General features: G+C 44.0%; 2 protein-coding genes across 2 annotated transcripts in view; one reads left to right on the top strand and one right to left on the bottom strand.

The window, feature by feature from the left end:
- Positions 1-707: 707 nt before the first annotated feature.
- ARMC10 (armadillo repeat containing 10) lies at positions 708-11,752 on the bottom strand. Its single transcript, XM_018560432.1, has 6 exons — positions 11,546-11,752; positions 8,980-9,134; positions 5,723-5,857; positions 3,211-3,387; positions 2,467-2,538; positions 708-977 (listed from the first exon to the last, which is right to left on the bottom strand). The coding sequence occupies exons 1-6, from the start codon at positions 11,742-11,744 to the stop codon at positions 708-710; spliced, it is 1,008 nt and encodes a 335-aa protein (XP_018415934.1). The 5' UTR covers positions 11,745-11,752.
- Positions 11,753-11,947: 195 nt separating this feature from the next.
- The window catches only part of FBXL13 (F-box and leucine rich repeat protein 13), a 118,328-nt gene continuing 117,964 nt past the window's right edge, over positions 11,948-12,311 (top strand). The window contains exon 1 of the mRNA XM_018560423.1: positions 11,948-12,022. Within this exon, the coding sequence (XP_018415925.1) occupies positions 11,948-12,022 (75 nt within the window). The remainder of the gene's footprint in view (positions 12,023-12,311) is intronic.

The following is a 12,311-nucleotide window of genomic DNA, read 5'->3' as shown; positions in this document are numbered from 1 at the left end:
TTTGTGCAGATTCCTCACTGAGTTGATGTACTCCAATTTTGTGGTCCTATCCCAAACACTACATGAAGAGGATGCCTTACTATCGAAGCAGGCCTTCACATTACCTTCCTTACTGAGATGATGCAGTGATCAATGGCTTCATGAGGCACCACATTTTCAGTGTAAAACTCATACAGCCACTTTATCCCATGTTATTGAGTAGTATAGCTGCTTATTAGTAGTAGTTGTTACCTCCTTGCCAGCATATTGATTTCAGTACATTGCTAATGATGTGAAGATTACCAGCAAGGCGGTAGATGCTATCGGCTAAAGCCTCCTTCGCTTTTAAGGCCTTCTGAGCATATTTAGAGCCACATTTAGGTTTTCATGTTCTCCCTGTGCTTGCGTGAGTTTCCTCCAGGTACTCCAGTTCCTTTCATACTCCAAAGACCTGCTGGAAGATGTCTGGAGTGATGAAAGCATTGCAAATGGATCTTAAATGCATGTTCAATCCTTAAAATGTTATGCCTTGATAGCAATGGGTGTGGAATTACTCAGCCTGTCGAATCAGACAAGCTATGTTGATTTAAAAGAAAAAACACCAATGTAACATCCCCAAACATGCGTTATAATTGTTATATTCACAGGGGCATACCCAAACCAGAAATATGCTTACATATTTACAAAATAAATAAATACTCTGGAAGATTATATAGCAGGTTTATCTCTTAATTCCATTTTTGAGGGGATACAAGTCTAGCCGCAAGTTCTTTGATGTCTTTATCTGGATATTGTAATAATGCTACCAGATTTTCCTGGAACACTGTCTGGTCTCTGAAGAGAAGGGAATATAATGAGTAATCTTCATAATGACAGTATCCATTACTATGCTGTTGTCTGTCCAAGTTCTCTGAAAGATTTGCTGCAAATGTCAGAGCTCTGATAAGAATGTCCCTTTTAGTGTTGCTGCCAAAGAGATTGGTCAGTGATGATGGTACCTGTAAAAACAGACACGAGCTTAGACATGTGCTTCAAACACTACACATCCATACACACAACACAGAGAAATCCATCTCTCCACTCCTCGGCTCACCCCTTCTATCTCCTCAAGCAACACTAATTTATTAACTGGCATATCAGTATGAATGTCACACCACTTCCTCAAAACTCAATCTTTCAAAAACTGAGCTCATAGTATTCCTATAGGTGGTCAGACCTTCTAGGGATCTTACAGTTTAATACTCAACTCCTATACAAGGAAAGTGTATGGTTGCTATAGGCTAAACACTCAGATTAATACAGAAGCAGAAGTGACTGAATGTTGGGAGCAACAGAGATGCTTCTTGCATAGTACTGTATATATTGGTCATTATTTGTAGAAGGCAAAGCTCTTCATATGCCACCATGTATTACCCACAGTTTCATAGAACATCCAAGTAATCATTAACTGGTAACTTTTGCCGTCACTCCAAGATTCCTCTCACATAAATGGTTTTTCTTCATTTCTCATCCAATAATGGACACAGGAAGTCTTTAACCTTAAGCAGTCTGCTGCTTACAAGAGCATTGGACACTGGCTAACAAAAAAACTGCAAACTAGCCCTCCCACTAACAGCATGCCTCCATTTTTTTTTGGTGTGCTAGGAGGGTGGAAATTTTTTCTACAGCTCTGCCATAACTTATTTTTTTGCTAGCACAATTGTACTTTGATATTTTTCTTTCCTTAAGACTCTTTTCTCATTGCTGCTGGAGCTTTGTCTCTTCGATTGCAGCTTACTGGGGTGGATGTCCTCAGCCTGGCTTTTGGAGTACTGCGTCTGGATCCCGTTGGAATAGCCTGGAACTTTTGAGCACTGGGCTCTGTGTAGGGTGCTTTTCAGAGTTCTGGTAAACGTTTTCTACACTTTGACTAATGTGCTGGACTGCAGAACCCTTGTATAAAAAGCTTTAGAGGGATAGCCTCTATTCGGAGCAGCTCTGGACAACTTCATCAAGGATGCTACTGGTGGCAAGAGAACCCATCTTACTCAAAGGAAAAAGAGCAAGAACAGACTGAATCAGCAATTCCTTCACTTTGCCATTGAGCCACTCTTATTACCAGTTCTTATCCCTGCCCTACAGACTCTTATCTGCACCTCAGGTATTCACCAAGACGCTGGCTTATATACTAGTCCTGTGCACCTGGCTGTCCTATTGATTTGGGCCATTACTTGAGGGGTCTTGAAGTTTACAAAAGCCAATACCACTGTTTAAAGTTGCAGTTCAACGTTACAAGAATAATCAAATCCTATGAGTTTCAAGATCTATTTTTCTGTACTTAGCTAACTTGGCAATAAAACTAATGCAGACACCACATAAAGGACTGGCAAGCTTGAATATATGACATTTCTGTTCTTGGGTTCAGATACTTTACCAGTGGATCAGCTCCTATAATCATAATCCTTAGCTTACCACTATTCACAAACATGGCAAACATTGACATTTTACCTTGCTAGATAAGAGAATTGTGGTCATTGAAGGGTTTGCTGATAAATTCACAAGAACCTTCACAGTATGAATCTGGAGAAAGAGGAAGACAGCTGTAGAACTGTATGTAATAATAGAATATCCTTATATGCTATATAAAGTATGTAATGCTGCTAAAGCGTCACTTCACTACTCAATGGGGACATCTGTTAGAAAAGGAACACAACCACTACTTTTTATACTTTATAGTTCTAGGGCTGTAGAGTAAATAATGACACTAGAATAATATGTAAGTTTAGTAGGTTGTAAATGCATTACATTGATTCATATAGCTACAGTACTAGAACTGTGACTGGGAAGCTGTGATGTTTTATCATTAAAACCTATGTTGTGGCGGTGCCGCATTAGAATCTAAAATAACATGGTCAAATTGTGATAGGGCTTTCCAATAAGGAAGCATTGCAGACTGAGAATGATAGCTCCTCTATAACAGCATTTGGCTACAGTAGTGCAACTGTATAATGACACCAATATGTTACTTCATTCATGTTTGTATATCACAGGTCCTGGGTAATGAATGTGCAGGTCAAAAGACCTCTGACATCTATCTGCCCAGTGTTCTTTGCTTTATTACTTGAAAGGCAATGAAAACTTAAAACACATACTGTAGACTGTACAAGTGTAAACCACTACTACAAGGAAACCGCATTTTCATATATATGTGTGTTTTATGTGATCCAAAACCAGACTGTTAATGTTACATACCTGGGTAGTTTCATCTCCATCCACCAGGATACTGAAAAAGTAGGGGATGTAATCTGCCAGGTAGTCATGATAGTTATCGGTGACTGACATATTAATTGCTAGTCTTAAACCAGCCTGCTGGACTTCAGAATTCAATGACGATGATGTAATATCATTGCAAACATCACGGAGGAAGTCCTGGAAGAATAAAGCAACATTTCTTACCAATTCTAAGCAAGAATGACATTTTAATAAATCCATGTTCCCCGCCTTGTTCAACATCTCCTATGCTATTTCAGCAATTACTTGTTACTAGGAGCAGTCCCCTGCTACTATGGGGTTAGCCTTGTTAGTAAATAGATGGGCACTAGGAAAAACACTAAAGGCCAAATGTGGGTGATTTAGTAAAGAGTATATTCTGTTCACATTAATGTGTGTTGTGGTAGTGTAAGCCTTGCAATGCACTTTATTCTGAACAGGCCCCAGCATGGAAGAATTCACTTCTCTATATTTTACAACATACAGCAAAGCATATTGTGTTTTGTGGTGAGCTGCAGTGTGCTATACGCATACAGCAAAGCATATTGTGTTTTGTGGTGATCTGCAGTGTGCTATACACATACAGCAAGGCATATTGTGTGTTGTGGTGAGTTGCAGTGTGCTATACACATACAGCAAGGCATATTGTGTGCTGTGGTGAGCTGCAGTGTGCTATACACATACAGCAAGGCATATTGTGTGCTGTGGTGAGCTGCAGTGTGCTATACACATACAGCAAAGCATATTGTGTTTTGTGGTGAGCTGCAGTGTGCTATACACATACAGCAAGGCATATTGTGTGTTGTGGTGAGCTGCAGTGTGCTATACACATACAGCAAGGCATATTGTGTGTTGTGGTGAGCTGCAGTGTGCTATTCACATACAGCAAGGCATATTGTGTGTTGTGGTGAGCTGCAGTGTGCTATTCACATACAGTGTGATATACACACAGCAAGGCATACTATGTGTTGTGGTGAGCTGCAGTGTGATATACACACACAGCAAGGCATACTATGTGTTGTGGTGAGCTGCAGTGTGATATACACACACAGCAAGGCATACTATGTGTTGTGGTGAGCTGCAGTGTGCTATAAACATACACCAAGGCATAGAGGACGAAATTCTAACAGCGTATGGCCAACTTTACTCAAGGCATACTATGTGTTGTGGTGAGCTGCAGTGTGCTATAAACATACACCAAGGCATACTCTTGTGTTGCGGTGAGCTACTTTCTATAGAGGACGAAATTCTAACAGCGTATGGCCAACTTTATTGACCAGGAAAAAAATATGCAATGAGGTTTCCTCTAGTTGTTGTCAATGGAGCTGGCTCCTCAATTCCATATTTATTTGTCCACGCCTGTTCTATATATTGAACAAAATGATAGGTACAGTAGCAAAGGGTTACATACAGAACAGGCCTGTATGGACTATTCTAAAAGGTGGCCATACACTTTACAACCCTTGCAAGACTTTTGTCTTGCGAGGGTTGTAAAGTAATTAAAAAAACGTACGATCTGCCTATCTTGGACAGGCAGATCGTAATTGTGATCATCGCAAGCCCGCCCCACTGAGGGGCGGGCTTCCGATGACCGCAATGAGGGGTGGGCTTCTAATGACTGCAAAAGGGGCAGTGTGCGCACACCGGCCCGTTCGGCAGTTGTCCAACAAGCAGGCCACTAACTCGCCAAGAATCGTACGATTCCCGGCGAGTTTTCCAGCCTGCTTGTTCGACGGAAGACGTGCGACCGTACAGTAGAAAACGGTCGCACGTCTTCCATACACTTTGCGATTACCGTACGATCGTGGGATTTCCCACGATTCTCGTACGATAATCGTACAGTGCATGGGCACCTTTATGGAGATAAAGCAAAGAGACACACTAAGAACTAAAGCATAGTAGCGGATCAAGTCCAGCCCTTTGAGCAAGCTTGCAAAGCCAAATGTAGTACAGGATCAAAGGTCACAGCAAGATCAAAGCAGGTAAAAAAGCCATCCTAATACACAAGGCAAAGTTGAACCCATGAGCCAAATAAACAGTACCACAGCCAACCAAACTCCAGGATCTGCTGCCATTTAAAAAGAGATGTCAGTCAATCAAAGCACACATCCCAATGTTCATTTTACTGTGCTGCACAGTATAATGTGCCTGAGAGCATAAACAGTCCGTTGGTGTACATGCCTGGACAAATGAGGAGCAGAAGGCCCAGAGAAGGCTGCAAATCAGCATGAAGAGCAATGGGGTAGCAGAGCAAGCCACAGAGGGCTGAGCAGAAAGATGTACTATCTGACTGAGCCTCATGAAGATGACCATCTCGCAGAGAAGTGTAGGAGGCCCGACTGGACGAATCTATAGCACTTATATTATTAAAACTTGGATAACCAAAATTAGCTCTATGATTTAAGCAATGAGGACAATTTGGAAAAAAAGGAATGTCTGAATAAAAACCATAAACACGATTATTAATGGGAAGCTTTACACTTCAGTAGGTCACCTTTATCTGTTGCTGATTTTGCAAGTTCATACTTAAATTGTTCAGAGCATTCAACGCTTTTGCCTTTATTTTTGGACTTGGATGTGAAAGGAATCTGCTGATTGTCTTAATGCCATCCAAATTACGAATGATATCCTAAATAAAACAAAAATAGAGTAAAAACATTAAAACATTTATTTTATAAAGAACATTATTTATTTGAAGCTGATCTCCAAGCTGTATGTCACATTAACCCTAAGCCTCTCTCCCTCTATAGTGTTGTGTGTGTGGCGACAGGGGGAGCAGAGAACTTCCCTGTCATTGCCACGATCCACACGCACAGCATCACTGTAAAAGTAATAACAGACACATCTTGGCACAGTTCCCCACTGCAAAATTGTTGGGGTCTCCAAACCAGTCCCGATTAAATTTCACTGCTCCACAATCTGTCCCAGGGGGTTGAAGAGGCTTGGAACTGATGGGCCGCTAAGTGCAACAACAACAGTCTGGCTCAATCAAAGTTGGGACACCGGGCCGCAGTGGTGCTGGGCGGGGACATGAAAGGCTAAGTTTGCCTGCCTGAATAAAGAGCGCTTATCTCACACAGTGCTTATGTTCTAGGTGTTGAGGAGACCAGTCACCCCACCCAGTACACTTACTGGGTAGACAGGGTTTACAGGAAGTTGCCTCACTGAATTGAGGTGAAGTCTGCATTACAGGGATTATTGTAGTTTACTGGGACAAGGGCAAGATGCTAAAAAAGAGTGGGGGATTGGTGCCATGTAAGGTAAGAGCTGCATTACAGTACATTTTTATATTTGCCTGGAGATGAGCTTTAATTTGAATACATTGATATATAGTATGAAAATAATTAACTATAACACACAAGGAGAGATGTACTCCTACAGTAGTCTACACTGTTTTCTACTGGGCTGCTTATATTGTCAAGGCTATGAGTCAACCAAATGGTCAGTCAAAGAGATATGGCAACAGCCTAAAAGGTTTACTCACTATTAGTAACATGTTCTCCTTCATTTTTCCAAACTGCACCTTTAACTTTTAAAATGATGTTGTGTTTGCATATGGATTGAGCAATGAACCATAGTACTTGCCATCACAAGGACTAGTGCTTGATAATATCCACATTTTATTCTCCATTCTAAACCTAATGGTACTGAATGCAGGATACATCCATAGGTAGAGGTCAGGGCCCTTCTGTGCATGCTATTTATGTGCAACAGAACCACATAAATATTTTACATTTGAACTTAAAACTAGGGATGCACCGATACAGTATTTCGGTACCAAGTACAAATATTTTCTTTTCGCGACTCGCTGATACCGAGTACCGGAAGTCCCATTCAGGAACCCAGGCGGCGTGTTATGACTCGCCATCTGGCTTCCTGATTAGCCGGGAAGACGGGCATGATTGGAGCCGGCTTCCTGGTCAATCATGGAAGCCGGGCATCGTGTAATGACGCGGCACCCGGCTTCCCAATTGGCCGGGAAGCCGGCTCCATGCTCCCTCGTCAAGAGATGAGGAGGGAGCATAAAGCCGGCTTCCCGGCCAATCAGAAAGCCGGGCGCTGCGTCATTACACGCTGCCCGGCTTCCTGATTGGGAGCATGGAGCTGGCTTCCCAGCCAATCAGGAAGCCGGGCAGCGTGTACTGACACGCTGCCTGGCTTCCTGAAACAGGAAGCATCGGACCAGACATCGGAGCATTTGGGCGAGCGAGTATCGGCACATCCCTACTTAAAACAAACAGTACAAGACCAGTACAATAGCACAAAGCACAGCCTAGTTCTAACCCTCTCCCTTCCATTCTGAAGTCTACTGCAACAGCTTATATCAAGCCAGATTCATACTTAAATTAGCTGATACGCTTAAAGCAGACCCCTCCCCCTTCAACTTGTCATTTCTTATTAGTATTATTAAACTGTCCTTTGCCAATATATTCAAATGTTCTACATCCCTTGCCTCTTACCTTCCTAACATTGTTGATTCCATGGCTCTGTGCACTATGCATTAAGGAAGCCTGCGCTGTCATTCTTTTTCACATCATGGATGGCCAGCTTGCTCTTCCTGTTTCTCCGGGCTGACGACCATGCCAGATCTTGCATACGCACTTCACAAGATCTGGCTTTGCTAAGATTGTTTACACATTGCCATAGTTTTAGCTATGTGAATGTTCTTACACCACACGCGCCGTGCCACAGCTCCTATGGCATAACCGTGAGACCTGGAGCTATTGCATGCAGTTTGACAGAAATATTGATGTTCCTGAGATCCTGAAGTGCCTGGAAGGCACTGGTGACATAGCCTGTTCAGTAGGCAGCTGGAAAGCACTGGCCACATCACCACTGCCTCAGGAAAGATGGAAGGAACAAGGCAGGAAGATAATTTTACGGGAAATGCTTAAAAGAGAACTATGGGGCGAGTGTTTTTCCCCATAGTTCTCTTTAGGGTCACGGGAGGACATATACTAACCTCCTCCCGTGACCCAAAGCTGTTGTGATCCACTCAGCGGCGTGAATGACAGCTGGATCTGCCTATCTAGAGGCAGAACCACCTGTGCCCACCCCCTCCCCCATTCGTTCCTCCACTCAGTGCTGGAGGATTGGAGAGGGGGTATCAATGCGGGGAGTGATGACTGACAGTCACCGCTCTCTGCAGGGAGACGATTGGGAAGTGAGCGGATCGGTGCATGTTTCTGCTCACTTCTAGATCAATAGAGCCGACCTGTGACAGCTTCTTTGTCACAGGTCGGCTCTAACTATGAGGATGAGTGGAAATCACTGACCTCTTCGTTCTCCTTTAATTTTACATCACCAGTGTGCAGTGCTTTAAAGCGCAATGCTGCTATGTTGTTTTCAATATTAGGATGACATTGTGTTCAATATTAGGAGGTCCGCTTTATTAATTAAAAGTTGCAATAAATGGTGTTATTTTTTGGAGTTCCGGCCTTACAATTGGGGATCTAATCATTCAGAACCAAACAATTAAAACCCTATTCACATGACATGCACCCCTGCTGTTCAGTGCAGCCTTATGAGGTAGTGATAGCAAGCACTGGGTTACCTTTTATTTCCAGATAAAACTACTAACATGAAATATAAATTCCAATCTTGCCATTTACTTGCAATGTGTTCCATACCAAAACTAATAGTGTACTATGTGTAATTACCTGTCCACGAATGGTCATGTGAGCTGCTAATACTCTGGTCATGAAGTCACCAGGATACTTTACAACAGATTAGAGAACCTCCTGGACTTACATGATTAGCTGAGAAAGCTGCACTGTTACAGAGTGTAACTAAGACCTGCTCTTGAACTGAAGGATCAATATCATCGCTTGCCAGCATTTCAAGCAGTGCTTTCAGATGGCGTGGTTCCAGGTTACTTGCTGATGTAGGGATGTGTTCCATCTGGACTGTAAAAAAGAAAAAGTGCACAGGTAAAAAAAAAACACTTTATATACATTATCCAATGTGCAGAAGAAGCTCGCCGCTCCATTCCAGACCTGATCTGAAGCTCTATGTGAGGCACGTTAGGAGTGCATCCTTCTAATCACAGTGGCTTAGTGGTTACCACTTCTGCCTTGCAGCACTGGGGGTCCCCTGTTCAAATCCCAGCCAGATCATTATCTGGAAGGAGTTCTCCCTGTGCTTGCATGGGTTTCTTCCAGGTACACCGGTGTCCTCCCACACTCCAAAGACTGCCGATAGGTTAATTGGCTCCTGTCTAAATTGTCCCTGTATGTATGCATGTGAGATGGTTACCTTCGATTGTAAGCTCCACATCAGGGCAGGGACTGATGTAAATGTTGGCCCCTTGACGGCCGCGGGCAGCGGCCGTTTTTGAAGGCAGCAGAGAGGCCCAGGGGGCAATTGCCACCCTGCCCCCCGGCCCAGTCCGCCCCTGATGTGCACTATGTATAACGCTGCATAAAAATTGTCAGCGCTATATAAAAAATGACATCTAATTACCTCTGAGCCCACCTAGGTTTTTGCAGACCTAAAACGTAACAGATCAGAGGTAAAGGGATGCTTACATCCACCTGCCCATAGACCTAACATAGGTCCTTTTTCTTCCATCACAAGATGCATAAATAGACGCACATTCATTTATATCTGCCTGTCCATAGACCTCCAAAGTGAGGGAAATCCCTGGTGGTCAGCAGAACTAGTGTCCCAATTGGAAGATTTATAATCTAATCCTGTTTTGAATTTTCTTTCACATTCACTTTGGGTAATAGTGGTCACCAGGACAAATAGAGAGGGTGAATCTCCCTAGTGGGGACACAGACAGCAATAAAAACCTGACAGGTGTTCTTATCCCTCTCCACTCTATCCAGCACTAAAAAGAAATGTTTTGGCTTCAGTTGCACTTTGTGATCGGTTCCCACCATAGGCACTGTACCCATGCATTCAGCGCACACCATCACACAGCACTGCACCCTAGCATGCTGCATTGCCATTTATTCACAAGGCACCCCTAGACACCTCCTGGTAGGCGTGTGTTGAAGCACACAATACCGCAAAGAAAATGCACACACTACGTTTTTTTCACTGCAATGCACAGTATAGCGGTACTGAGTGTTGCACTGCAATGCACATTCGCCGGGAGGTGCGTTGGGCTGCCATTCAAATGAATGACAACATAATGCCATTACATTGCACCTAGTGTGTTGTTCTTTGAGTTCTGATAGCATGCCATAAAGGTGCGGCTACAGAGTCGGCCTTTGAAAAAGAACTCTAGGCAAATTACAAATTAACCCTTGCAGTGGGGCTACCACCCCACTGCAAGGGTTAACCATTTATTTTGGTCTAGGGTCTAAAATAAAAAAAGATATACCTACTTCGACTGGCTGTTAGACCGGTCGCCGCAGCCTCTTCTCCACCGACTCAAAACCCTGCTGACGTTTTCATGTTTATTGACTTGCATTGGACGTGAGGACACGCAGGGACATTCCACAACCAGAGCAGAGGAATGAGAGCCGAGTGGCCGTTGCCACAGGATTGAGGACCGGGCAAGTATCTTTTTTATTTCAGCCTCTAGACCAAAACCCCTGCAGGGGTACGTTTGTAATTTGCACAGAGTTCTTCTTTAAGATTTTAAAAACTAGCGAATGAAAGCAATATTTTGTGGCCAAGTGCAGCAAATATTCTAGCCAATAGAATCAGTTTACACCCATAGGCCTCTATACGCCGTACGTATGTAACTACACAGCAAAACGCACATTCTGCATGCTGGAATTTTTGCCAGCTTCTGAATTAGGCCTATTGAAGAGTATTTTAATACACATGTCTCCATGAGCCTAAGCCACTATTCACTGCAGAGCATAGCGGGAACATGCAGGAGAAAAAAAATGTGGCACACGTCACACAGTTTGTGACGTACTAATTTCCTGCGTTTATGCGGAAATAAATCCCAGGCACGATCCCAGGGACCCATCGAACTCAATGGTAATGCACGTTCCCACTATGCTCAGATGTGAATGACGGTTAACTGGTAAGTCAGGGGTGGGCAAACTACAAATCCCATGATACATCTGTCTTTGAGAATCATGCCTGTGGCTGAGAACATTTGCAATGCCTCATGGGATTTGTAGTTTCACAAACGTTTGCCCACCCCACGTTTTGTGCGCGTTCACGAGATGCCCATGGATGAACAGGAACATTGAATCCAATGAGATGCAGAGGAGATGAAAGCTCCAACATGATGCAATCACGTGAACAAATACTAAGCACCCTTCCCCCAGCACATGGCCATGTAACAAGCTATGATCCAGCAGACATGAGAACTATCTGTCGTAGTTGATCATGAATGAACACACAGTACCTGCACCTCTTGAAAGAACTCTCTCTACTACAGGCATGTTTGACACTTTCTCCAGTAAACGTCCCCTTGTCACGTGCTCCTTCTTCTTCCTGCCTTTAGCGGCTATGGCTGTGTAAGCACAATAACACAGCCCAGCCCCCACAGCCAGCCCTAGGAGGCCCCTCGGTATTCTCCCAGCCGGTAGCACTCTGCGTTCCATCTCTATAGCCAGCTTCAACGGAATACGGTGTAGTGATCACCAGCCGGAGGGGGCGTGTCCGTATAGCATAGAGAGAATGTGGGGAGTGGTCGCCGAGTAGGAGGAGGCGGGAACTTTCTGATGGGGCTGTTGCTAGGAGACAGGCAGAGGGGACGCTATTCCCCACAGTGGGGCAGAGACTTGCCGGACTCCACACTTGTACCATGGCATCTCTGCGGAACGCAGATGGCCAGCTCAGGAACTACTTCAAGCAGCATAGCCTGCCCCAGATCTACGAGGTAACCTGTGTCTGAAATCACTGCACCGCCACTAACTTTCATCCGGGGACAGCAGATCTGACAGTAGGAAGTAGCAGACAATTGGGATGTAGCCTGCAAGAGTTGGGGTATTAGTGGCAGGGGCTGGTGTTTAAGAGGGTCAATGAGAATTATGGGCCAATAAAAAACAAACTTACATACTCACCTCCATGCTGCAGCATCTGTGTGACACCATGTCAGTTACAAAGCGGCATTCACACAGGGCATTCTGGGATTTCTCTGGCAAGAACCTGCGGATTCCCAGGTGTCA

This window comes from Nanorana parkeri, unplaced genomic scaffold (assembly GCF_000935625.1).
Source record: "Nanorana parkeri isolate BGI_ZX_2015 unplaced genomic scaffold, ASM93562v1 scaffold454, whole genome shotgun sequence".
In the NCBI taxonomy this organism is placed as follows: Eukaryota; Metazoa; Chordata; class Amphibia; order Anura; family Dicroglossidae; genus Nanorana; species Nanorana parkeri.
The sequence above is the reverse complement of the archived record's forward strand: the minus strand, read 5'-3'. Positions and strand labels throughout refer to the sequence as shown.

Excerpts from the sequence above, each read along its gene's own strand:
- ARMC10 (XM_018560432.1), bottom strand. The coding sequence starts at position 11,744 with ATGGAACGCAGAGTGCTACCGGCTGGGAGAATACCGAGGGGCCTCCTA. Across the intron at positions 9,135-11,545 it reads AGTTCTTTCAAGAGGTGCAG|TCCAGATGGAACACATCCCT; the intron begins GTACTGTGTGTT and ends TCTTTTTTACAG. Across the intron at positions 5,858-8,979 it reads CAGCTTTCTCAGCTAATCAT|GATATCATTCGTAATTTGGA; the intron begins GTAAGTCCAGGA and ends TGTTTTATTTAG.